The sequence below is a fragment of the Camelus ferus genome, chromosome 1 (genome assembly GCF_009834535.1).
Source record: "Camelus ferus isolate YT-003-E chromosome 1, BCGSAC_Cfer_1.0, whole genome shotgun sequence".
In the NCBI taxonomy this organism is placed as follows: Eukaryota; Metazoa; Chordata; class Mammalia; order Artiodactyla; family Camelidae; genus Camelus; species Camelus ferus.
In genome coordinates, this window is record NC_045696.1 from 116,704,530 (window position 1) to 116,732,511 (window position 27,982).

Below are 27,982 nucleotides of genomic sequence, written 5' to 3' on the forward strand. Positions count from 1 at the left end.
CAAAGAACAAAAGAAAAAAAACCCAGATAAACTGGATATCACCAAAATTAACATTTTTGTGCTGTATAGCAAAACATTAAGAAAATGAGAGAGCAGCTTAAAGAATGGGAGAAGAAAACTGACTTATAACTTATTACCTAGAATAAAGATGTCTTACAATTCTAATAAACAGACAACCCAATTTTAAAATGAATAGAGGATCTGAATAGACAGTTCTCCAAAGGCATACAAATGGCCAATAAGCACATGAAAAGATGCTAAACATTAGCTATCCAGGGAAATGCAAAGGAAAACCACAACGAGATCCCAGTTCACACACACTCGAATGGTTGTAATAAAAAAAATTCACATAGTAACAAATAAAATTTGTTGGTGAGGAAGTGGAGAGCTTGGAACCTTCATCTGCTGCTAAGTGAAAAATGCTTGTGCTGCTTTGGGAAACAGCCTGGGATTCCTCAAGTGTTTACACACTCACCAGCAATTTTTCCTTACCCAAGAGAAATTAAAACAGGGCCCCCACAAAACCTTGTGTGGATGTTTATGTATGTTCACAGCAGCATTATTCATATTAGCCAAAAGGTGGTTACGACACAAATGCCCATCAACTGGTAAGTGAATGAACAAAATGTGGGATATCTATACAAGTGAGATACTATTTGGTGATAAAAAGGAATAAAGTACTGGTATGACACTGTGAGCTGAAAACCTCGAAAATGTTATGCTAAGGGAAGAAAGTCAGTCACAAAGGAGCCCAAAGGAGCATGTTGTATGATTCCATTTCTATGAAATGTCTGGAACAGAATAAATTTATAGGCACAGAATGTAGATTACTGGTTGCCTGAGGCCGAGGGTGGGGGAGCTGCTGGTGTCAGGGTGATGGCTATGTGGTGCAAGGGTTCTTTGTGGGGTAAAGAAATGCTCAACAATGTATTATGGTGATGGACGCACAAGTCTGTGAATATCCTAAAAGCCCTCGAATTGTAAAATGTATGAATTGTATGACATGTTAATTATATCTCAATAAGGTTGTTTAAAAGAAGGAGTTACTAAACAGTATGAGAAGCCAGACTTCTCTCTCAAAAAGAGTCAATATAAGCTGTTGTTTCTACGAAGTTCGTGTCTTTTAAGGCATGTATACATTTCATTCTCCTTAATACATTTAAGGCTCAAAGTGGATTAAAATGGCCTAACATTGACTGGCTCCTTGATGTACCTACAGAATAAAATGCTAAAATGTGGCAATTAGAGAATTCCAGCCAAAGTGCACTCTGGTGGACAAGGATGGTTTAATAAACCACTGTGTTCTTTCACTTTGAAAATGAAGACTTGGCTGTGATTATCGTTCTGTTAAGCCTGGCAGGTTCTCCTCCTACACTGTTGGTGGGAATGTAATTTGGTGCAGGTACAATGGAAACAGTATGGAGATTCCTTAAAAAACTAAAAACCTATGTTTTTAGTTACCATATGATCCAGCAATCCCATTCCTCGGCATATATCCAGAGAAAACTCTAGTTTGGAAACATGGGCACCCCAATGTTCATGGTAGCATTATGTACAATAGACAAGACATGGAAGCAACTTAAGTGTCCAACAACAGATGACTGGATAAAGAAGTTGTGATATAGATACACAATGGAATACTACTCAGCCATAAAAAAGAATAAAATAATGCCATTTTCAGCAACATGGATGGAACTAGAGATTACCATACTAAGTGAAGTAAGTCAGACAGAGAAAGAAAAATACCATATGATATCACTTATATATGGAATCTAAAAAAAGGACACAAATGAACTTATTTACAAAACAGAGATAGACTCACTGACATAGAAAATAAACTTATGGTTACCAAATGGAAAAGAAGAGGGGAGGGATAAATTAGGAGTTTGGGATTAGTAGAGACACATTACTATATATAAAATAGATAAACAACAAGGTCCTACTGTATAGCGCAGGGAACTATAGTCAGTATCTTGTAAAAACCTATAAGACAAAGAATGTGAAAAAGAATATATATATATGTATAACTGAATCACTATGCTATACACCAGAAAATAACATATTATAAATTAATAATACTTCAATTGAAAAAGAGCCTGGCAGATTCTTTTCTGTCTAGTTTTGTTATCATTTTGCCAGTTATATATTTAGTGTAATACCAGGTAACGGTTAAGTATTGTTAAACTAGCAAACTGGGTCTCTTTGCCCTTAAATCTGTTAAGTGTCACAGAATGTGTTCTTCAGCACAGTGACACTATTATATCAAACTATTTAGCTAAAATAAGATGCATTGAAATATAAATTTTTGATCCTACCATTTTCTGTTCTAATTTTATATTGAGCATCTTCATAGTGAAAGGTAAGTCTTAGGTGAAAGCAGTCATTTTCATGATCAAATATGTTTCCCTTAAGTCCATTAATTTTCATTTTATTCCATAAGCAGTGACTAATTCTCTCTCCTCTATCACTGCCCGGGGCACTGTTAGGTAGCAGGGGTGCTAACTGGAGAGTCACATTTAAACCTTGTATGAGGAGGGAATGAGCATTTGACCATTTATTAAGGGAAGTTGCCATGTTTGGTACGTTACATAAAAAGTCCTTACAACAATCCTCTATTACAGATTCTATTATTACTATTTAATAGAGGGAAATCAGAGTTCAGATTTTTGCTGAAGTCACAGAGCTGTGGGTGGAGATCTAAAGGTCCTTTTCTCTCCAAAGCGTCTCCTCCTTCTCTGCTGTGGTGGGGCATACAGCTTCTTTGGCAGGCTTGCCTGCAGAGTTTTTCTGGGTCATCCAGATTTCAGAAATGAGGAAACACTCTGAGCCTTACCTACAAACCTTTTCAGAACTGGAGCATGTGACTCACGCAGCCCATGGCCCCCACTGGGACGTTTTGTTATTTTTAAACACTTTTCTTAGAATTTCACTATTTCTTTCTCTGCTGTAAAGCAACGGCAATGTTTTCAAAGGTGTTCTAATATTAGCAGCTGCCCTACATCTTTTAAACACTCCTACCTGTTCTGTGAATGTAGGTTCACAGATTTCGTTCTGTATTAAGCCAGCTGATTATGAAATCTACATATCAGTGAACAATTTCTTTACACCCTAAATATCAGAATGGGGATTGTGTGATGCCCTCCAGATTATACAGTGGTTCAATGTGCCTCACCTATTTGGGGGGTTGCCCCTTTGTTGCAGAGTTATTACCATGCAGTGCCTCCCACGTTTATTATCAACCCTTCTCGTGCTTACTGCTAAGCAAAGGACAGAATAAACAAAGGACAGAGCGATCCAACAATCACTATGTGAGTAGTGGGAAACAGGTGAAATGAAAAAATTAGTCTTAGCCTTTGAAAGACAGATTTGTTTTTTGGCTATATAAAGATTATTTTGTAGGAGACATGAGGGAAAAAGAAGTGGGCGGTTAAAAGAACAGTAATTTTACAGTTTGAAGTCAATTTGTATTTTTATTCTGTCTTAGTGAGTTTTAATGCACTACCCAAAGGGTCAAGATTATGCATAAATTAAATTACGTGTAAAAAAATTAGATCTTTTTAACTTAAGCTTCAACATGAAGAAATAGGATATTTTCCTATATGGAAAAACTAATTCTTTAGGGATGGATAATTAGATCACTCGTACTTTATCTTGCTCTTTTTTATTTCAATTTATGACAAGATAACAAGATTTACGGTATCTCACCAGAAAAGCAATCATGGATACAGAAGCACACTGGGGAAATATTTTGTTTTTCAACTGGCTATGTGTTTTACCACATCTACTGGGCTCACATTGTGAAAGGAAAATCATGTAGTGTGTGGATTTATAGCTGTAAATTGGAAAAACTATCTACGTTTCAAAAGGTGAAGATACAAACACATTTTTTTTTTAACCCCAGACTAATCATTAAGTCCAGCATTTGAGCTAAGATATTGGTCAGTCAGTTCTTAAAACCATTAAATAATCTCCTCAAAAGTGAGGGAAAATAATTCACATGGTATTAATGGGTGGTTTAATCTAAGACTAATATCTGAAAGGAAATTGCTTAATAAAAAGGTTAATGTCTGGGTCTCCAGCGGAGTGTTCACTCTGTTTTGTTCTGGTGTATTTTTAACAAGAAATTATTTGGGCGATCCCACACATGGCCAAGTCCTTGTGATTTAAGGAGTTTCAAGCCAGTTAGTTTTTCTACCCCTGTCTTATTAGTCTGCCCTTTGGCCTTCTTACGTCTTGTTAGCAACAATCACACTTCCAGACAGTGTAGGCTCGGAGGGAGAGATGGCCGTAAAACACAGATCTTTACTACGCTGATGGAACACAGGTTGAACAAAAACCTACGGATTTTATGACAAGCTGCCCAGTTTTCCATTCTTACAGATAACTGGAAACTGATTATGATTAGATGAAGTTCATTTTTCTCAAATCTCACATGAGTAGCGTCAGTTGGTTACATTTTGAACCGAGATCTCATCAGGGAATCAGAACCTTCAGCCCTATTACCCTGTCTGTTCCTGCTCACTGTACTTGGCCGAGGTCTACCCTGAAGGACACTGAAGACAGGTCTTCCCGCATACTCCTGTCTGAAGGTGCTTTCTAGTCTCCTCTGCAGCTAAGCCTGCAGTTAATCCCTCTGGGACCACCCTCATCTCCACTTTCGCTTGTCTCATGGAAGAACAATTCTGAGTTGTCCCACACAGGCTCTCTGTGGTCCCAGCAGGACTAAGCTCCAGTTGCCCAAAGAACAATGATCTCATTAATACACCCTTATTAATTTGTTTCCTTTCTTTTCTGTCTTATTTCTCTACCTCTTCATCTTGCTTCCTGGATCACCTTCCAAAGAAACAATCTGCATCTAAATCATTGTCTCAAAATCTGTTTCTTTATTTTTTATTAGGTTGGTTTGTTTGTTTGTTCATAGAGGAGGTGCTGGGGATTGAACCCAGGACCTTGCACATCCTAAGCATGCACCGTACCACTTGAGCTATAACCTCCCCCCAAATCTGTTTCTTTAAAAAATATTTAATTTGGGGGGAGGGGCACCCAAATTAAGACAGTGATTCAGAACTAATCTTCTCTATTTACATGAAATGTCCAGAAAAGACAAATTTGTGGAAACAGAAAGTAGGTAAGTGGTTGCCTAGGGCTGGATGTGGGGACAGGGATTAATCTTAAACGGGTGTGAGAGATCTTGTTAGGGAGGTAAAAATATTCTAAAACTCACCTGGTATGGTTGAACCACTCAGTAAAGTTACTAAAAAATCATTAAACTGTACACTTGAAATGGGTGAATTTTATGATATGCACAATATACCTCAATGAAATTGTTTAAAAAATTACTTTATCTTATGTGGAGAGATGATATAAGACCTATAGGTGAAGTGCTCCAAGTTACACAGCAAATATAGGTCAGGGAAAAAGAACAGAGTCTTGGGCCTTTGATTACTCTGATTCATTCCCCACTCTTTCTTTAAAACCTGAATGTTGCCATTTTTATTTTTATTTTTAAATTAAAAATTTTTTGAAATTGAAGTATTGTCAGTTTACAGTGTTGTGTCAATTTCTGGTGTACAGCATAATAGTTCAGTCATACATATACATACACATATTCATTTTCATTTTCTTTTTCAAGATGTTGAATATAGTTCCCTGCGCTATACAGTATACACTTGTTGTTTATCTATTTTATATATAGTAGTTAGTATCTGCAAATCTTGAACTCCCAATTTATATTTTCCCATCTCCTTCTTGATTCATCAGTGGACTAATGATTTCTTTAACTCATTAAAAATTAAAGTACCTGAAAAAGTGAAAAAAAGCACCAGTTAAATCAAATATCAATACATTCATGACACTAATTATAACAAGCATCATTTACTTAGTGCTTACTTTATGTTAAATAATTCACCTAGATTATTTCATTTAATTTCACAAATGGGCCATAATTGCTATCTCCTTGTAACACATGGAGAAGCAGAGCTGGAGAGAGGGTCAGTGACTAAAGCGGAAATTCGTCCACATTTGTCACCAGACACCAGAGCGCATGCATATGTGTAATGACTGTATCCCACTGCTTCTGCGGTTGACTAGGATATACAGCCCCTCTGACCACTGCGGCACGACCGAAGGAAGAGGAAGCTTCATACATACCTCACTGTTGAGTTTGTTTATCTGCTGCTTCGTCTCCTCTGCTTTGATGAAGAGGACGGCGGCTCCAACATCTGGGTCTGAACAAATGACATACAGCATGAGTCCTTTAGGAATAAACCTCATATGTGAGGACTGGGGCAGCTCGGACAGGGAGGGAAGCTCACGCCACCTTTCCCTTTTCCTGATGTCTGGACACTGCAGGTTCTGTCTCCCTAGTACTCCTCCGGGTGCACCTGACAGACTGTGCAACTAGGCCCACATCACGGTGGTGACCGTGACCACACTCATTGGATGCGTCCAGGGCAAACCTCCCCCTCTCCTGAACACAGTCACTACCATGTGCCAAAATGGCGTATCTTCTTTTCTTTGACCGTTTTCTAAAAGTATGTCACAGCCAGTGTCCAAGCCATGGAAGAGGGATGTTCTTTTTCTCCTTTCTTTCCTTTCCACATTTTGATTTCTGTGCCCATGAAAGCATTTTCCACCCACTTCTGTTTCAGGTGTTAATCTCCACTGCAGGTTTTCTGTCTCCTCCTCTGTTGCTCTAAAAGGTAATTTCTCCCATTTCCTGGTTCTCTCATCTCCACTTTTTCTCTATCTTACTTTTACAAATGCATTCATATCTGTCAGGAACAGAAGCAAGGCTGGGTCATTGCTAGCTGGAGTGGAAACGGTTTGATTTATATATAGATATCTGTATCTGTCATGTATGTACATATATATGTCCTAATTCTAGTTAATTGTCGGTAGAAGACTTGTTGTGGGAGAAAAAAGTCACTCAAAACAATTCGAAGTGGCAGAGTAGTAAAAGCTCATTTTGCAGAGATATTTTGCAAAGTTAATCTACTTATTCCACAAATGATAAGAGGTCTTCTGCAATGGGCCAGGCCTCCTTTAGAGGAGAGAGCAATGAATAAAGAAAATGTATTGACCCTCATGGAGTTTGAGTCTAGCACGGAAAAGAGACATTTAAAAAGCAACTATGCAATGGGTTTGGATTTCCTACCAAGGGCAGTAGGGATCCATCTCAGGGATTTAAGCATTTAAGAGTAGAGTAATAAGAAGAAGTTTGTGTTCTTTAAAAAGTTCACTGTGTATGGAGAACAGTGTGAAAGCAGAGAAGAGACTAGTAGCCAGGCAGGCAAGAGATGAATGTGGCAGGGAAAAGGGTGGTGGTGGTAAGGATAGAAAGCTTTAGACAGAACTGAGAGGTATTTAGGAGACAGATCAAGGGCATTTGTTGCCTTAATGGGGGGGTGTTGGGGTGGATGTCGGGAAAAGCGAGATGAGGAGACTAAGGGGGTGCAGGACCAGAAGCACTAGGTGGATGGGTATGGTGAGTCTGTGAGCCAATGAGGAAGACTTCCAGGTGGGACCCACCATCAGCTTCCACAGCAAATACTCACACCTGCTTAACTATCTCTACGATTTCTGTGCCCCTTTACCCCAAGTAGAGGAATATCAACATGTGTCAGTCCATTAAATGAATGAATGAGGATTGTGGACTGACACCTGCCCGCCTCTGCTCAGCTTCCCCCCACCTCACCTTCGTCCTACCAAGGATTCTTATACTTCCATTTCCCCAGAAGAGGATGACTGCTCAGAAGAATTGCTGATTGAGATAGAATTCTGGTATTCAACCAAATGGAGACACACCCCCAGAACTGTACATTCAAATGTCTTTCTTGGGCTTGGCTTTGCCTGTGGAAGGATTTGCTAATTAGCAGGAGATTGTGACACAAGGATCCCAGAGCTGGGTGGAAAGGAGAGGAGAGAGCCGGCAGGGGACGCTGGCCTTGAGCCTGGTGACTTTTGGATCGCCTATGCCTGTTTAACACTAGTTCACTATTCTCCCTTCATCAACTCCAGGTGCGTCTTCTAAAGGAGTTGTCATTTCTAGTCTGCATCATGTTGACAGATTCCTTTTCATGGGCAATGAATTCAAGAATAAAAGAGAGAGAGCGGAGCCTGGGCTAGGTTTGGGGGTACCCTTGCATTAATTCACCATCCTAGAGGGGAGTGCTTCATACAGTTCTCTATCATTTCTGACAGCCTTATGTACTTCCGAAGATGTTTATTCCTGAAAAATTGCAAGTACATAACCTCTTACCCAATAAACTGGTTAATATAACCAACCTACAATGCAGAACCAACACAGCGTTTCCTTTGGGTAATGTTGTTTTCGTGGATTAGTCTGCATTCTTAATAGGAAAACATGGCTACCCTCTGATGAACAGCAGAAATTTGAGTCTCCTGACACACCGCTTCCCTGGGCTGGTAAGTGGCAGGGCATCCAGCCTGAACGGAGGAACAGTTACAAACGCTATCTTAACAGCTCGGACGTGGCACAGACTCAAGCCAAGTTATTCTATGGCTTTGGTATAAAGTTCTATCACATGGAGAATTTTCCGAGAATGGGAAGGCAAAAAGGTGCCTAAACTAAATACTACAAGTTAGAAAGAAACATCACTCCTTGAGAGAAGACTAAATATAGAGTTTACCTCCGAGAGGGGGAGATATTCTGGGCTCCGGTCTGATTCGTTCCGAGACAAAGTCAAAAGTCTGGCTTTCTTCACTACTGTTTCCATCTTCAATTCCATCAACAACCCTGTTTAAAATAACAAAGTGTGGCTAGTTGTGCATTTATATTCGTGGGTTCCAATATTTCTAGCAGACTTAAAAAACCTTGTGTTAAGTTTCTAAACTCCAGATACTCCAGAACTGTCCTACCTAATGTGATACGTAAGCCATTAACCCTGGGCGGCTGCTGAGCACCTGAAATGTGGCTAGTGCAAATTGAGATGTGCTGTGAGTATAAAATTCATACAGGATTTTGAAGATTTTAGTAAAACACAATGTAAATTATTTCATGACTAACTTTTTATATTGTTTACATTTGAAATGCTAATATTTGAAGCATACTGAGTCAAAGAAAATATATTATTAAAATTAATTTTGTGTGTGGGTTTACGTTTTTAAAATGTGGCTACAGGAACATTAAAAATTATTCACGCAGCTCACAATTTTAGTTCATGCTATAGTTCTATTGGACAGCAGTGCTATAGATCTTAGACTCTTATTTATCCTCAGATTCAAAACCTTAAGCTACAGAAGTTTTCTTACCTAAATTTTCATTGATTCACTACTCTATCCAGAATGAAAGTGTTTTAACCTAATGATTACAGAATCACAGAAAATGACTGTGATGACACCCTGGTTCTGGACTCAGACAAAACTCTGAAGTGGGAGTTGAAGAGTTATATTTAAGTTACTGTTAGCGCTGTAGCTAGTCTCTTTTCTTGGTAAATAATATCTAACCCACTCATTAATTTTTTAAAAAAAGGCATTTGTTGTAGAAAATGTAAACATAAAGGTAACAAAAATCAGAAAATAAAAATCATCTGTAATTCACCACGACTGTTGACATTTTGGTGTGTGTCCTCCAAATCTTTTTCTATATACAAAATAAGATACATTTCTTCATAAATGTAGAATCGGTTGTACACAAACCTTTCTTTTCCAGCTCTTATACACTTTCCCCCATTTAAAATTTATTATTTTTCACTTTAGTTAACATTTTAGGAAGGAGAAGAGTTCAGCGATGTTTTCAAATTACCATCTCCAACTGAACTTCTGAATATTTAATGTCTACCTACTTTTCACTAAGCTTGTTTCACTTATTTTTCCCTTACTTGCGGGTTTTGTCCAGCAGAAGTCTCACCACGGAAGGACAAAATTACTCAAGACTTTATCAAGTCAAGAGAGTGAGAGGAAGCCAGAGACCAACTCCCCGAGCTCCTCCAAAGCTCTCGTATTTATTGAGAATATAATTTAGTAAAAGCAATCCTTACAACATCAAAGTTTGTTAACCCAAGTTTGCGCTCCAACACTTAATATTTTTTCTAAATTGATAAATTGTGTTCTTCAGATGAGTAATTAAATACATAGCACATCGGAAAGATCTCTTATCTTGTAAGTAGAAAAACAGAATCTGAATCCATATTTCAGAAGTCAGATTTCTGAGATTTTGAACCAAATATTAACCTTCAAAACACTTAACATTTCCTACAACTTTATATGAACTACTTTATAGGATTTCTGAAAAGACTAAATGTAATATTAAATGAAAAATTACTGACTACATGAGGCAACTACACTATGTATTTTTCTTACGTTTATTTTTTATTTAGTCGTTTTGCAACAGGAAACGGCCTACCACTTTCACATTTTCTAGTCAGGATTTTTTACTGACTCAATCATCTTTAGTCAATCCTAGAGTGAATTTTTTAGCATTATAAATAGCAGCGTCCCATATTACCTACTAAAGAGGCCAGAAATAAAACTAAGCTTCGAGCATCCACAGTAATGAAGCAAGTATTACAGGAAATGAAAATCAACACTTCATTTCCTTCATAATTTCAACTCATTGCTCCATGAAACTTGGTAAGATCAGACATCCGGGGGGTAACAATATAGACTTTGTTCTGTCTCTTTTATTTTCATTAGACATTTATAAATGACAAAATTACAATGTAGAAACAGACATTTATAAAAGTAGGTAGAACTAAATGGATGAAGGGAGAAAAGAAGGAATTTTGAACATTTAATGGACCCCTTTGAGACTATGACTAAAACGATTTATTCTCGTACCACACACACCTCCATGTAGAAGTGCACACATAATTTAGGAAAGCTGAAGTATCCCGGGGGCAGAAGGCAGAGAAGTCTGAGTAATTTCCTAGCCAGGTCCTAGTGTGACCAGAAAGCAGGCACTTACACTTGGAAAAGAATTATATGACGTGCACTCTTACCTTGGACTGAGGTCTGGGGGGCCCGCGTTATTCAGCGTAGAAAGTTGCAGCTTCAAGTTCTTCTCGTTTCTCTTGCCATGGTTAGGGCCGTCAGTGTCCTGTTTGGTTTTGGGGGAATTCGAACCGGAGACTCTGATAGGTGAGTGAAATGGCACCGTCCCTGAGGCCAGCTGCTTCAAGCTTAAGCCAAGATAGCTTTTGTTGCCTCCAGCCTTCTTGCTGCGCGAAGAGGAGGACCCCCTGGTGTAGATGGGAGAGAGGGAGGCGGTCTCGTCTTCCTCCCCCTCCTCCTCCTCCTCCTCATCTTCCACAATGGATGGGAGTCTCTTCTTGATGCTGCCATTCCCCTTGGGCTCTGGCTAAATCAGAGGGTGATATGGATGAGCACAGATGGCAAAGACCTCTCGAGGGGCTTCTCATTCATGCTGTGGGTCCCCCCGAACAAAGCCAAATCCCCTGGAGACTTCCTTCTCTTTAAAACTGAAGACTTTGCAGATTTGGCTATTGATTTACTCAGGGGTTCAAAGTCTCCCCATTTCTGATCTTTGCTGGGTTTACTCTATCTGCCTTCCTAGTGTTGGCCCACAACCCTTTTCTTGGTCTTTTAAGCTCGCTTGGTGGGGAGCTATGCAATTTTATCAGGTTTGCATCTAGATTTTAACCAGCCTGTCATTTATAATACTATGTGATGGCATGCTTTTATGAATAAGACATTTTTAATTTTACTGGAAGGTCTTAGGATATTTTATTTTATTTTATTTTCATTTTTTCATATATCCTCATCATTTTATTTTTATTGAAGTGTAGTTGACGTACAATATTGTATAAGTTATAGGTGTGCAATACAGTGATTCACAAATTTTACAGGTTATACTCCATTTACAGTTATTGTAAAATATTGGCCATACATCCTGTGTTGCACAGTATATCCTTGCGGCTTATTTTATACCTAATAGTTTGTACCTTTTACTCCCTGACCCTTATATTGCCCCTTCCCGCTTCCATCTCCCCACTGGTAACCGCCAGTTTGTTCTCTAGACCTGTGAGTCTGCTGCCTTTTTTGTTATACTCCTTAGTTTGTTGTATTTTTTAGATTCCACATATAAGTGATCTTATACAGTATTCAGTATTTGTCTTTCTCTGTCTGACTTATTTCCCTTAGTATAATTGGGCCTTGATATTTTAAAGTTACAGGGTCCTCAGTGGAACTTTAGGTGGAAATCAGCCAGCAAAATCACATTATTCTTGAGACTAGAACTCTTTTCTGTTTTGGATCATAGATGAAGGAAGATCAGAAGTGTCCTAGGCTCCTCTGCCTCCTTCTCTCCTTGTTCTTACAAGTTGGGTGGCAGGAGATGGGGAGGACCATTTGATCTGCAACCCTAGAGGAGCCTCGGGAAAGGAAGGAGAGTCCTGCCAAACTCCATCGTAGGGCTCTTGCCTGGGGTCATTCAACTTTAGAAGCTTAGAAGAAGCAAAGGAAAGGATGGGAAAGGACAAAGGAGGTGATGAAAGGGCAGGGAAGGCAAGGTAGCAAAGGCTAAGCTAATGGCCCTCAACAGAGTCACCGCAACATATATATATGTGTATGTTTCTTGCTCTGCCCAGACATGGCTTCCTTGCTCCAAAAGGTCAACTCATTATCTGTGCCTCAGCTTTTTTTTTTTTTGAAGATGCAATCCGTTATACCTGCTTATCAATAATTTCTAATAAAATAAACCAAAGTGACCTAAGGGTACTGTGTAAAATCTCATGAGCTGTCATGATTATTACTTCATCCTAATAAACAGCTGGTTCCTTGGTATATGTGAATTTTACCGTAACAATTATAATGATTGATGTGTATATATATGATGTGTGTATACACACACACACACACACACATATAAAAAACAAAAAGTGAACTTGAATCTGTAGTGATTGACAGGCAATAAATAGTCCATTCAGTTTGTGCCACAGCTGTTAAATGAAATGATTGGTTCACTTACAAAGTTTTATTTTATATTTTAGTTTTAATGGGTCAAAATGTATTGAGGGAATGAAATTATTAGACTCATCTTTTCAACTAGATATTTTCATTAATGGTAAAGCTGTTAATTCTTTCTTTAAAAAAATTTTTTTGGGGGGTCAAGGTAATTAAGTTTGTTTATTTATTTATTTGGAAAGTACTGGGGACTGAACCCAGGACCTCATGCCTGCTAAACATGCGTTCTACCACTTGAGCAATACTCTTCCCCCAAGCTGTTAATTCTTTATTGGCTTTTGCTTTTATTTGTTTTGCTTTTTAGGTTTTGTTTAGTTTTGGGGTTTTTGGGGGGTTTTTTTGCTTCTGCTTTTTTCCCCCACAGCAGTTAAAAATTCTGTGCTTTTAACAAAAGTTAGACCCAAATGGAATTGCACAGGAACCTCTGTATACCAGTATTTCAGAGGAGAAAAATGCGTTCACCCAGCTAAAGACACAACAGGGCAAATTGATCAAAGAAATGAAAAACCATTCAGTGCATTCTCTAATTGGGCTTCTATTTTCATTTGCATTGGCAATTTAATCATTCCTTTGTTTCAAGGAGACGCCATCAGCTCTAATAGAGTCCTCTGACTAATAACCTATGAGATGTTCGTCCTTCTACAAGTTTGTTTAATTCTCACACTTCCATCTTGTCACGGAGGCTCGGCGCCTTGGACAAGTTGCTTAGCTACTGCCTCTCGCGATCAGGGCAGCCAACATCATTAATTAATTAGCCCATGTACCACCACTGCAGACAGGACCCAAATTTGTCAGTTTATTAAATATCCGGCCCCACATGCAGCCTCTGTGTAGGAGGACCAGTTACTTTCTTTGGGCCTTCGGTACAGAAACACCCTCTTCCTGTGTGGCTGCTTTCACCTGTGTGTACACGGCCGCAAGGTTCAGCCACAGATCATTTCCTGCTTTTCTGACCCATCCCTTCATTTTCTCCTGGTGAAGTCTTCCAGGAGGGCAATGAGATTTTTGTCCCCCATAGTCAAAGGAACCTCTAATTTAGCTCATATCATTTGGCTGGGACGGTCATTTCAAACTCACAAATGTTTCAATGAAATCTGTCTTGACTACAAGGAAAGTGGAATAAAGTCCAACGGCTGAATGTGTGCACTCTTGATCACACAGTCCTAAAAGTCCCGTGACTTACTAGCAGTAGCCTTGGTCAAATAATATGAATGTCTAAAGCCTAGGTTTCCTCATCTGTAAATTGGCAATTGTGTGAGGAAAAAAATAGATATTAAGTAATGGAGGTTAAACACTTCGTGATACGCACTGGATGTGCTTAATAAATGTTCGTCCTTGTGATGACAATGAGAATTGTGAAGAAAATGGAAACAACACTGACATCTGGGCAGATGCTACAGAGAGTGCTGGGAGATTTTATATAGTCTCCCCTCCTTTGTTAGTTAAAAGAACTCTTAGCAATGCACCCTGCCCAAAGATCACCTTTTTCAGCTTCCCTTGCTACTTGGTTTGGCCATAAGGCCAAATTCTCGGATGACAGTGTGTAAGTGGACAGGTTATAAGGAAATTTTAGGAGGGCTCCTAGAAAGAGGGAGCTTCTGTCTTGCTCTGTCGTATTTCTTTAGTTTCTGGTCTGGAATAGTGATGAAACAAATGGATCCCCAGCAGCCACCTTAGAGAATGAGGAGATCTTGAAGGAGGAAGGCATATGCTGAGGATCATGAAGCAGAGGGGGAAATCTCCAGACCCTACTGACATACTGTTATATTGCCCACCTCTAGCCTTGCTCCTGAGAGAGAAATAGGTGCCTATTATCTCAAAATCTCTGTTATTCTGGTGGTTTTGGTATTGCAAATGGATTTCAGCCTTAATTATACATAAAAAATTTTTTTGAACAATGTTGCATTCTTGGAAGGGATGTGCATTCTCAGAGAATTATGGAGGGATGAGGAATTCAATTTGCAGAATCAAAAAGAAGGCTGAATTTCTCTTCACGAGAAAGAGAATACAGGAAAGGCCTGGAGGAAAAGTGGTACAGTAATGAGGAAAGACTTCAAACATAATGATCATTTTGCTTGTTCCTGAGGAGGGATTTTGCAGAGGGGAGTGAGAACAGACAGCTAGTGCCAGAAACTCGGTTGACAGCACTGAGATGTTTTAATGGCTTTAAAAAAAGTTTCTCAAGAGTGACCCTGTTTGCTCCCCACATGCAACCGTCTTCAGTCAATCATCAATGTCTTTGAAACGTGTTACGGAATTGGCTTTATGTGGGTGCCTCTGCATGCGTGTGTTCGTGTGTGTGTGTGTGCACGCATGCGTGCGAAAGTTGTGGGGTTCTGCTTCAAGGAGAGTACAGAGCAAGAAAAGGAGCTGTTTACAGGATTCCTGTCACAGGATGATAGGTCATGAAAGTCTGGGTAATAAATCTGACAAGTCACTGTTTGGAGGGAAAGTTTTCTGTGAAATTGTGAGGGGTCTTAAAATTTGGGACTGTCTTAAAAGCCTGGTAGTTCTAAGATCAGTAGCTCAAGACTTTGCTACTTTGGGCAGGTTTTGGAGACAAAATGCTTTTTAACAATAAGAAGACCCTTAAATAGATATAGGAGTTTCAATGCTTCTCTATTCCCAAACATCTCTCACTAGGAAGTGTATCAGGGGAAGTCAAAAATGAACACATAAAATCCTCAAGAGGGAGACAGATTTGTTGGAAATCCCACAAATTTTAGATAAATGTTTTGCTCTCTGGCAAAAGCCGTACCTGGGAGACCGTAGATTTGTTTGATAATCTTGATATCACCTGGAAGAACAAACAAACAAACAGAAGTTGTAATAATCATTTACACCTGAACAAACAAACGGAAGTTGTAATAATCATTTACACCTTCCCACGTGGTTCTGTTAGGTCGTCAGCTATGTGGGGGCACCGGACAGATAAGGCAGAGGAGAGGGAGGGTGGTCTGCAAGATGCCCGCCTCCAGCGTCAAGGGGCTTTGCTTCCTTTAAATGAGCGCCAGCAAGAAACCAGTTAGAACCCAACAGCTGCAACTGTGGGAGCGCAAACCTGGGTTAACAAACTTCGATATTGTAATGATTGCTTTTACCAAATCATATTCTCACCTTTATGTACCCTCACCTTTATGCCAGCACATAAGAAATGTATAATCCAAACCAGTGCTTTCTCTGTTTGTCTTTATACGGCTACTTCAAAGCAAAATGTCTAAGAGCGCAAAAGACTCAGCTCTCAGTACCAGTCACTGCCTTATCTATGCAACTGAGCTCAGTTGCCTTGAAGCTGCTTTTGCTAGCAGGAAATCTGCTACAATCTGTCTCCCTGCTGTAAAAAGCAGAGACATGCTTTGCTTGCTTTGCTTAGTTTGAGGTCATAGATTCAGGGCTGCTTGTGCTTATGGAAAACCATAACTTGTCCCCTGCCCTGACTGGCAGGACGTGCTTCGCTCATCAGGCGTAGGAGGACAGTAAGGGCTGCTCTCGCTCACAGAAAACTGTGACTTGGCTCTTAGCTGGGAACAGCTGGGCTGCTTCGTGTGCTTACATGATTTCTGATCATTGTATAGAGACTCTGGGGTGGTCCGGTTTTCATTATCAATTGTTTGGAACACTGTAACCTTGCTCATGATTGTTTAAGGCTTAAAATAACCATTTGTACCATCAATATTGTAACCTTCTCCCTAAGTATAAATTAAGATGATAATATTTGTTTTTTCACAAACTGAAACTACTGACCTGCATCCCTGCACGTACACCATGACCCTCACTCACTCCTGTGACAGGTTTTACTTCGATTCTTTGACTATTCTCAATAAACACAAGAGCTTTGGAAGAGCTCGGGGAGTTGATCTCCGGCTCCCTCTCACTCTCTTGACTTGACACCACTCTTCCGCGGTGGGACTTTTGCTGGACAAAACCCACAACGGAAAGAACCAACAGCAATGACTTAACCGGACATGACCAATGCTCACTGTATTATAATTAACATTGCAGTTAGGCACCCTGACCCTCCGCCTTGGGTTTTTCTGTGTGAGTCACCGGTAAGGACATGAGCAAAGGGGCCAAACATGACTCAGCACTCCAGGGGCAAGAGCTGTCAATCAATCAAGAGACCACCTCTAAACGAGGGTGTCAGAAAGAGAAAAGGGGAGACAAAAACTGCCGCTTTTCCTCCCTTGGCTCAGCCTGCTTCCCGTTCTTGGAGGCGTACTTTTCTTTTTAACTAAATCTTTGAAAATCTTTCACTACACGATGCACCACTGCCTGACTGTAAACGTATCTTTCGGGTAGGCAAGATCTGGGTCTTTACTTTTTAGGGTAACAGTTTGGGACTGGGTGAAACATAGGTGGCAGGGGACAGAGAGGCAAGTTCAGAGGATGTGGGGGGCATCTGGCCCACACCCACCCGTGTAGGCCAGAGAAAACACCTCCTGAAAGATGCTGGAGACACCTCCCACACGCCAACCCCCCAGGAGCTCTACTGACAGGTGTATATGACTGAAAAAAAAAGGAACAACAAGTTGACTGTCTAGTATGGGACACCACACCTAGGAAACAATGGTCACAGCAGACTCATGGGCTACAGTTTCCATCTCGATGCTTTATTTGCTCTCCTTTTGTTTCCTATCTCCTTATTCCTCTTTCTTGCCCTTTTGCTAAATTATCTTCCGTGATTTTTCTCTTGGCTCTGTGAAAACAGAAATGCATAGAGTCTTTTCTTATTTAATCTCATTTCTTTCTATTTATCCATCTCCCCTTCTTACTCGACCACGGTGGAGTTGATGAAGCCTTTCTGTCCCATTTGTTTTACTCCCTGTGATGTTCCCTGTGGACTAGGCTTAAGTTCACTGGGGATCCTAATCCTCAACTTAATTGATTTTAAGATCCAATTGATTGTAAAAAGCAAGAAAAATGGAAAACAAAATGCTATCAATCAAATTGTGACATGCCATCAATCATGAGAGATCCCTATTTCAGAGATGTTAAAAATGTGAAAAACAAATGTGTAACATAGAATCACTTAAGCTTGGATCTCAAAACACATCTTGCATAAAATCAAACTATGAAACTGAGGAGGAATACATTGAAACACTGCACCTTCTATGATGCACAAAGAAAGCCAGGAAATTGTGACATATCCTAGAAGTACACTTAGGTCTCAACTACGCTGTTTTCTGCTCAAACACACTTCTTTCAATTTAAAGTGGTAATAGATGCTATAAATTAACATAATTTTATTCACATGAAAAAAAAACTTACACTTGAAAATGATCTGCCTGGTAAGTGAGATATATTCAGTAATTCTGTCACCCCCTTGATGTTTTTTTCTCCTAGATGATTAGGGAAGTGGATCTGTTATTATTTATACAAATGCCAGCATCATTATTGCTGTGCAAATATATGTTTCATCAATGTTTAATTTTACCAAAGCAGTCAGCCCATTCTACATCTGTTTAGTTGCCTAAATATGCATTAATCAGGAGCATTGTAGACATAAGTTTTGTCATAATTCCCTAAATGGTGACAAATAAAACAGCTGAATAATTAAAAACGTGACAAATAAAACAAAATTACAGTGCTGTTGCTACTGTGGTAGACATAAAAATGGGTGTTTTTTTTAAAAAGTCTTTCAGTTATAGCTTGGATGAGAGAAAGAACATCCCAATAGTATTCAAGAAGCCTGAATAAACCGGCTCAGAGATGCTCGCTAAGGTATACGAGGAAGGCACTGGCCTTAGTTTCTTCTGATGTGGGTGTGACTCCCAGCTCCCTGGTTTACTATTAGTGAGTTCTGCCAAGTTGCTGAACCCCAAGACTGTTGTTCTCTATCAGTGCTTCTCGAACTTTTATGTGTACACAGACCACCTAGGGATGTTAAAATGCAGGTTCTGATTCAGGAGGACTGGGGTGGGGCCTGAGACCCTGCATTTCCAATGAGCTCCCAGGTAATATAGCTGTTGCTGGCCTAAAGGGGGCACACTTTGAATAGTGAGATATTATGACCAATGTCACTCTTACTGGCATCCTATAAGCTATCAATTCACTAAGTACTCACTATGTGCTCAGCAACCGGTCAAATGCTCCCCAGTCATTATTAATTTTCATTGCAAATCCTGTAAGGTAAGTGTACATCACACAGCCAGCACTACTGTGATATGCCCTCTGAATAAATGATTTCAGTAACATACAGTGTTAACCACATGCACTGAAAAGAGTATTATGATATATTCATTCTGTTGACATTAATACTTCATGCTACTCTAGATTCTGCCGAGTGCAGAGAATATTAGTTTAAGGGAAACCCAATATTTTAAAGCTAGAAGTGACCCTAGAGTGTCCCTGCTACAATGGTTTGTACACCTGGCAGATAACAGGATGCTTTGAGAACCGTTTCTTAAAAAAGCAGACAGCAGAGTACCAACTCCAGCAAGTCCCTTTCAGTCAGTGGTGAGTGGGACCCAGGTCTCCAGGTCAAGTTTGAAACCACCGAGTTAGTCCACCTCCCTCACTAGAGATGGGGACACTGTGGCCCAGGGAGATGAGGCGACTTGCCCAACTTATGCAGCAAGTTAGCGGCAGGGCTCCTACCAGAAGCTGTCCCTCTTGACTCTTAGTGTATCTCATGCAGGATCATGAGTTTTCTCAGGTACCTTCTCCAACAGTTCATGCTGTTTCTCAGGGTGAACGACTAAATGCCTGACATACTGTGGAATTTAATTAAGTTTGATGTGGTCCCAAAGCAGACCCAAAAAAACTCTGGACACTCAGTTACCCAAGCACCTCATTAACATTTTCTGAGTCACAGATGTTTCAGGAAATCTGATGAATTCTAGCATTCTTTCCCTGGGGGGACGGGGGTGAAACACATGGATACAGCCTTTGGATGGAAAATGTTTACTGACCCCACTCTCTTGTTCCAGCAACTAGAAGACTCAAAGGTTTGTTTTGAGGAAGGCGGCCGTCCAATTTTGAGTCCCTCCCACATGGAGTTTCTACACCTTTTAGACAATAAGACGAACTGTGGATGGTTTCTAATGGGGGTAATTTTTAAAAAGACTGAAGTAATAGAGGTTGGGAAGATAAAGGGAAGTAAGTCAGACACAAGAGAAGGAAATGAGGTCATTGCAATAAAAGTCTTGAGAGAAATCAAGATGGTTGAGGGTCAGCCCATTCACACCTTAAGATGGTCCCCATCAGCCTGTCAAGGATGGAGGAAGCCCTGTGTGGGCAGAAGTGCTGGGGACACGGCCAGGCACAAGGTTATGAACAGAGGCGAGGCTTCCTAACCTCGAAGACTGGGAAAGAGATGTCCTAGGCTATAGCACGTTGGTTTAAAAACTTTCTCAATAGCCTTTCTTCTTTCCCCGTCCTAACCACCTAAATGACTCCATCACTCTGTGAGTCCAGCAGGAACAGGGAGGGGAGACGAGTAAACTGAAAAACTACTGCTCACTGGCATCCAGGACCAGAAGAGAAATGCTCTCTCTATCCTCCTACAATTTGCTACAAAAAAGAGAAACAAATTCACAGCTTTTTAACTGTGCAAAGAAGGCTTCAAATTGTACTATGGAACTTGAATTGCGAATGGAAATCAAACATACTAAAATTCATAGTAATTGTAGAGGTGAAAAATGCCCATTGCATTCTTTAATGTCTGTTTTGTTGAATGAAGACACTTCTGCGGGAGCTTTCACGGGCTTATACCTGATTTTGGCCACCCAACTCGTTTCTTCCTTAAGTTCTTATGTTTCTCAACAGTAAATTTTCCTGCTATTAGGATTTTCATAAATTCTTTTAGTGGGAAGGGGGGGCTCTTTGATTTCTTTCATCAATCCACCCCCCCCCCTTAAAATCCCTTTGAATTCTTGTAATAGGCAAGAACAAATCTGACTTCATATTGGATCTGTTTCTTTTACTTGAACCTTTGTTTTCTGTTGCTTTTGCTACAAGTTAATCACTGAAGGGATGTTGCCTGAGGCATAAAGAACACATAATGGCCCATCTCAGGGAACCCTGCCTCCCATGCCTGAGCCTTAAGCTAAAATACCTTTGTTTAGCTCACAGGAAACATCCCAACCAGGCCCACCTGCAAATGGCTGCAGGAAAGAAGAAATTAGCACATCCCCTCCAGAGTCTGGCTGGAGCCAGGAAATATTTGCAACAACTTATCCCTTTTTTAATTTTACCTCCTCACCTCCTCTTTGTTCTATAAAAGAAACTAGCATTCAAAACCAGGCAAGAGGCTTCTTTGAGACTCTAGTGCGCATCTTCTCGGTCTGCTGGCTTTCTGAATAAAGTCACTGCTGCTTGCCCCAATACCTCGTCTCTCGATTTTTTGGCCCGTTGTGCAGTGAGCAGTATGAGACTGGACTTGGTTACATCCTGACAGATGGTTCTATGACAGTAAGGTCTAGGACCCGGCCTTTCCTGGAAGATTAATGCTCGACTTCTAGAAGGAACTTGCGTGGGTTTCCAGCAGTGTGAGCATCACCAATAACCTTTCTTCACTCTCGAGCTCCTTTCAAGAGGCCAAACCATTAAGAACTCGACCTTCATGAAGCAGGAAGGAAGCAAATGTGAGTGGAACCCACCACACAGACTCAGGACTCCTAGCTGTAACCCAGGGGGGCAGAGGCCCAAGGAAGGTAGGAAATCTATTTCCTTTACTTGGTCTGCAGGTCAGATTAATTAGACCCTGTGTGGGTCTGCAAATGTCCTGTCAAATGGAATCTCCTAAAACATGAAAGTACCCCGGTGGGGATGCGGTCTGCAGCTGACTGCTCAACTGGGAAATGAGATGAGATTTACAAGGCTCCTCTCTCTGATTCATGATATTCTCTGCCTTGTTAATAATGCCGCATTGATTAAGTCACAGTGCAGATGGAAGGAACATGTGTCTCTGTTCAAAAAAAGGGATTATCATCTATTTCCTCTTATTCACTGGACAGCAACACTATCAGCACGGGTGGTTGTTTGGGATAAAGAGAATCTGAATGACAGGTACTCACAAATAACCCGGTCATTCCCCTGGTTAACATGTCCACTGTTACAAAACCATGAACAACTGTCAAATCCCCAACCAGTAGTGAATCAGAGGAGCAGCAGGTGGTAAGGGGGATGGGGAACCTTTGGAGAAAGGATAGGCTTTGAATAGGGGAGCGTCCATCTTCAACTAAACAAGTCAGAAAGGTCACCACCATTGAAAAGAAGAGGCTGGTCTGAAACCCTAAGTGGGTAATCGTTTCCATTCTATTTCCTTGGCTTGTTGAGTAACTTAGAAACAGATGTGAGATTTTAATGAAAAGACTGATGATTTTGAAACATCCCAATTTTATCCTGAGTCTGGAGGTCAAGACAAAATATTAAGACTTAGAGGAGAATTCTCTTCCCCAAGGCAATTGCTATTGCTTCTGGTGTGGGCAGGACAAGCCAAGTAATCGAGTCTTTTAAATTTTTTTTAATGGAGGCACTGGGAGGTGGAAATCAGGACCTCGAGCATGCTAAGCATGTGCTCTACCACCAAGCTCTACCCTCCCTACAAGTAACTGAGTCTTGAATTCAGTGCCTCTTGACTTCTAGTGTGAGAGAACCAGCTCCTGAGCCTACAGTGCAGAAGGGACCACAGAACCTCTTCACTGATGTGTGTTACGACGAAAGGTCTGTGTGTGGGGAAGGGGACCCACTGAGGAGGCAGCAGAGCACTGTGGGTAAGAGCTGGACTTGTCCCAGGCTTATCACTTATTAGCTCTGTAACCTTGGGAAGGATATGATTAATTGTAACAGGATGGGTAATACTGAGACCACAAACAATGCAGTGAATTTCAATGGCTTCACACAAAAAATTTTATGTCCCATTCTTCCTCTCTAAAGTGATGATAATAACGAAAGTCGTTTTGAGGACTAAATGAGATATAGATGCGTAAACTGAACAAATCCTGGAGACCCAGTTGGCCACATCTGATGTGGTGTCCCATCAGGAGAAATGTACAACAGCCAATTAAAAAAAGGATTCTTTTTTTTAAAGAAACTTTTTTTGTTAAATTTTTTTGAGGGGGAGGTAATTAGGTTTATTCGTTTATTTTTTAATGGAGGTACTGGGGATTGAACCCAGGACCTCATGCATGCTAAGCATGCACTCTACCACTGAACTCTACCCTCCTCCCATATAGGACTTCTTAATAAGGAGGCTATTAAGCTTCTCAAACACAAGTTTCCCCCAAATTGCTCTCCTAGCAGAAGGGCTGTCATCCTATGCCACAAAAACACATTTCTTTGCACAGCACTAGGTAGAATACTTCATATAAAGTAACAGCTTGGAATTCCATTCTTTCCCCTCTCAACCCCTTTATCTGCTTTGCTTAAACAAAAAGGCACATGCAAACTATCCATAGGTAGGAACACAGCCAACAAGACATTGACAATATATTCAAATTAACTTAAGCACGCTTTTAACTTTCTATCTTTGAGTTCACATATATAAATAACAAGGCTTTGGAATTAAAAGAAAACCCAAAGGAATTGCTCAATACTTATTTAAAAACTTGGAAACGCTGGATGATTTTGAGGGAGAGAGTTACTTACTAATATGTAGTTCATATTATCCTAGAAAGAAAAAGGAAGCAAGTACACACACTCTGGTGTGATGAAAACTAACTAGGAATCTCTCAGCAATGACACACACCTTTAAAGATTTTAGGCATAAGGAGCTATGTACCAAATCAATGATTTGGGAGTTCAACAGGGTAATTAGTGCTAAAAAAAACTTACACAGTTTAACCTCATTATGTGGAGCTGAGATCTCAGGCCCCCGCAATGACCAGCTTCTAATTAGGGCGCAATGGCTCCTGGTTAGCCTGTAAAACCACCTGTGTTGTAATTGTGAGGAAACACAAGCTGGTTTCATAAGATTTCCAGGCTACGAGCTGACCACTCTTTGTGTTTCAAACCAGGTCGGTGAACAAATATGTTCGATTTGTTGTGAGAACTTCTCGCATCACAACTCCCGACGGCACTTTTAAAGTTAACGCAAAATGCCTAATTTGCTGCCTAGGAAGCCCGTTGTCAATTCTATGCTGTAAGAGAAAAAGCTGACCAGCCCGATCTATGCAAGACAGAGTCTGAACCAGCAAACAGACATGAGCTACTTTGTGTATGTGAACCATGGAGTTAGGCTCACTCAGTTACAGAAAATAAGAAGAGGTCTATATAGGACCCCAATAGTGGGGTTCCAGGCAGCTGCTACGTAACCAAACGCATTCATCTTTTTTGCATACATTTTTTGAAGATTTAAAAAAACATTTAAAATATATTTTTATTGAAGTAGTCAGTTTACAATGTTGTGTCAGCTTCCAGTGTACAGCACAATACTTCAGTCACATAGTAAAATACATACGTTTATTCTCATATTCTTCTTCACCTTAAGTTACTACAAGATATTGATTATAGTTCCCTGTGCTGTACAGTATGAACTTATTGTTTATTATGAACTTATTGTTTATCTATTTTGTGTATGTTAGCTAGTATCTGCAGTCTCGAACTCCCAATTTATCCCTTCCCACCTCCTTTCCCCCTGGCAACCATAAGTTTGTTTTCTATGTTTATGAGTCTGTTTCTGTTTCGTAAATAAGTTCATTTGTCTTTTTTTTTTCTTTAGATTCTACATATAAATGATATCATATGGTATTTTTCTTTCTCTTTCTGGCTTACTTCACTTATTATGATAATCTCTAGGACCATCCATGTTGCTGCAGTTGGCATCATATTATTCTTTTTTATGGCTGAGTAGTATTCCATTGTATAAATATACCGCAACTTCTTTATCCAGTCATCTACTGATGGACATTTAAGTTGTTTCCATGACTTGGCTATTGTAACTAGTGCTGCTGTGAACACTGGGGTGCATGTGTCTTTTTGAATGAAAGTTCCCTCTGGATATATGCCCAGGAATGGGATTGCTGGCTCATATGGTAAGTCTATTTTTAGTCTTTTGAGGAATCTCCATACTGTCCTCCATAGTGGTTGCACCAAAGTGCATTCCCACCAACAGTGTAGGAAGGTTCCCTTTTCTCCACAGCCTCTCCAGCATTTTTAAATTACAGAAATCTTTGAAACCTAAGCAAGAAGGTTGTTCATCACAGCAGTCACATTTTTACCAAATACCGGGCAATTTCTAGGTGAGGAAGAAACTCTCACAGTTACCGGATATAAGGGTGAGCTCCTTTAAGTTAAGGTTTGAACTCAAAGGTGAGGTGTGGAACCCCAGAAGGAGGAAGCACTATTGACTACTCACACAGTGACGAAAAACACGTCTTTGTGAGCATTCATGGTGGGCTTGCAAGCCACTGAAATGTAGGAAGAAATGTGTCTGGTTTGGCATTTCTCATCTCCCAGTGGTGCTCTAGGAAGTTCCCAGATCAAAAACTGTCGCAGAGAAAATGTGCCTGATGTGTATCACGTTTCTTACTCTGGGCTTCTTTCCTAGTGGCGTTCTGGCCCGAAGCAGCTTCCTGCGATGGGAGTCATTCCCAGTTACTGGCACAGTCATGGGCACTTTCTGTTGCTTTTCTTACGTAAATGTGTGACTTGAGCCTGGGCTTCCATTGAGGATAGACTTTTCCTCAACCTTGGAAAAGGAACAGGGAGGAATTTAGGGGAGGAAATCTGTGAGGAGAGGCCAGGCTGTAACCCCTTTCCTGAAATTCTCCTACGTGGACAAGCTGTTGAGAGCTATCATACGCAAAGCTAGTCATTAAGTGGCCATTTCCATTTCGGGGGGAAGTCAGTGCTATCCGTGGAGGAACTCCTCTTCCTAAAAATGTGAGCGGTGGGTAAATACCCATTTAGGATGGGCGGAACTGATAGCGGGGTTCTTTCTGAATTGACAAAACTCTCTGACTCCGTTATTTATATAGATTCATACAAAGACATCATTCTTTTAGTTACACGCATGAAATGTATACATGTAATGCCCTTTAGAACAAACTTTTCTCTCCACGTTTCAAAGCAGTTTGTTCCATGATCGCAAAATATGCACAAGGGAGTCCATGGGGAGGACGAGGCTTTCGTAACCTTCATATGAATCTGTGCCTTTCACGTGTCTCATCTCCCAGGTCAACTTTGCTTGTCAGGTCGTTTCTTGCGGGGTTGCAGGAAATCGGGACTGTTGGGGCCTTTGAAGGAACAGTTTTGGCCTCAGTTGGACTGCAGGGGCACACTACCTTTTAGGTAATAAACGTGCTTCCAAAATGAGCCATTTGGCGTCTCACAGAGAAAGGCATATTTTTCCCATTCATTTCCATTAGGATTTCAGGAGGTGTGATTTCTACTCGGCAATAACTCTGAGTCATTGTCTTTAAGCTTTCCTCCTCCTCTCACTCTTCCCTTTCTGCTAATTCACTCAGAATTTCTAAACAAACATTTACTCTTACCTGGGAAGGTACCATAAAAGTGACTCTGGTTGATTATTTAGAAGAATTGGGAAAATATTTCAAGGTACGAATAGCCTCCGATTTATCGATGAGTTTGGTAGTCATATTCTCACAGGCCAGGCTTTCTTACAGTGACAGCACACTCACGTAGCCAGCAGGCTGCGTTCGCTTTCCACGCCTCACATTTTCCTCAAATTACTAAATGATGTCACGCGTGTCAATTCTGTCTCTCCGGAAGAACACATTCTCATTTAAAGGCAACGTAAAAACACCATAGTAAAATCACAAGTGGAGCAAAAGCAAAAACACTTTCATTCGGTTGCACACCTTTCTCAGTGTTTAAAAGTTTTCTTAAACTGGAATAAAAAATAATGGAAAAATGAGTCTAGGAGGGACTGTGGCCCAGATAGGTTGGTTGTTCACCAGTTGCGTCCTCTGAGAAACACGGCTTCATGGAATGTCCCAGACCGCTTGCAACCAGGCTGACCCACCTGACAGGCTGCGGCCAGTGGCATGTGAGCAGAGATCTGGGCTGTTTCTAGGTCTGGCCCTACAGTGGCGCAAGGAAGGCCTCCACATTCTCTGTCTCCGCTGGTTGGTTGGCGAGGTACCAAGTCTCCAGGGGAGGACTCTGAGTTCCAGAGGATGCTGAGGCCTGGAAGATGATGGAGCCACTGAGCAGAGGTGGCCTGGATCCCTGAGTTGCCCTGGGAAAAGCCATGATCTGTACATTGTGGTATGAACGAATCTTATTCTAGGTACTGTATCAGGTCACTGCGACTTGGGGCTATTTGTTACAGCATTTAGCCTGATCCAACTGATACAGTTTCTTGGCCCAGAGATGAGGAACTGGGGTCCCACTGAAGGAAAGTAACTTGTTGCAAGCCACACAGCTTGGACATGTACTGACTCTAATACCCACCATTCACTGTTCTTTTCGACAGAAGCCCGTTTTGAGATTTTGGATTTTTTTTCCCTATAAATGATGCTACTAACATTTTGTACCAACAAGAAAAAAGGGTGGCTAAGATCCTCAGAGGAAAAATGTAAACTGTATAATCTAGAAATATAAATATGCTTCGTGAACGCTAGTCAGACTTGGGATGATTTATGAACGCTGGCAAAATGCAGTGACACAGATCGGTCACCATATGTTCTGCTTAATCTTCAGGGTGGAAAATGTAAGTGAGATTACCACATCACTAAAAGCTTAGCATCTTGCAGATGTTCATCTCAGAATTTTCCTTAATCATTTTTCCTCAATGACACGGAAACCAAATCCTTTAAATCCCAGTTCATTTGGCAGAAATGCATCTCCCCAGGTCCCTCCACCCTTACCCATTTGTCATTATGACGGCACGCTAGCCTTCCAATTCATCATTTCGAGGTACTTCAATCCCCACCCCCCCAACTTGGCGTCGTCTTTGCTTCATGTTTCTGACCACTTGGCTACTGTTTCCACTAGTTAAAGCCGCCGCTGTTTCGGCATTGCAGATTGCTGGGTTTAAGTGGTGAGCTTTTGGATGCCCTGAATCTGATGAAACCGGAGGCTCCCAGCTCTGCCTGCTGAGCAAGGTCTGCGCTGCCCTGTCAGCAGACTG

At 40.7% G+C, this 27,982-nt stretch overlaps 1 protein-coding gene across 1 annotated transcript in view; it reads right to left on the reverse strand.

Annotated features, from left to right (window-relative positions):
- KCNH8 (potassium voltage-gated channel subfamily H member 8) overlaps nt 1-27,982 on the reverse strand; it is a 353,249-nt gene that overhangs the window by 21,536 nt on the left and 303,731 nt on the right. The window contains exons 12-15 of the mRNA XM_006192862.3: nt 15,704-15,742; nt 10,962-11,320; nt 8,652-8,758; nt 6,151-6,227 (exon numbers count right to left, since the gene is read on the reverse strand). Coding sequence (XP_006192924.2) covers nt 6,151-6,227; nt 8,652-8,758; nt 10,962-11,320; nt 15,704-15,742 — 582 coding nt within the window. The remainder of the gene's footprint in view (nt 1-6,150; nt 6,228-8,651; nt 8,759-10,961; nt 11,321-15,703; nt 15,743-27,982) is intronic.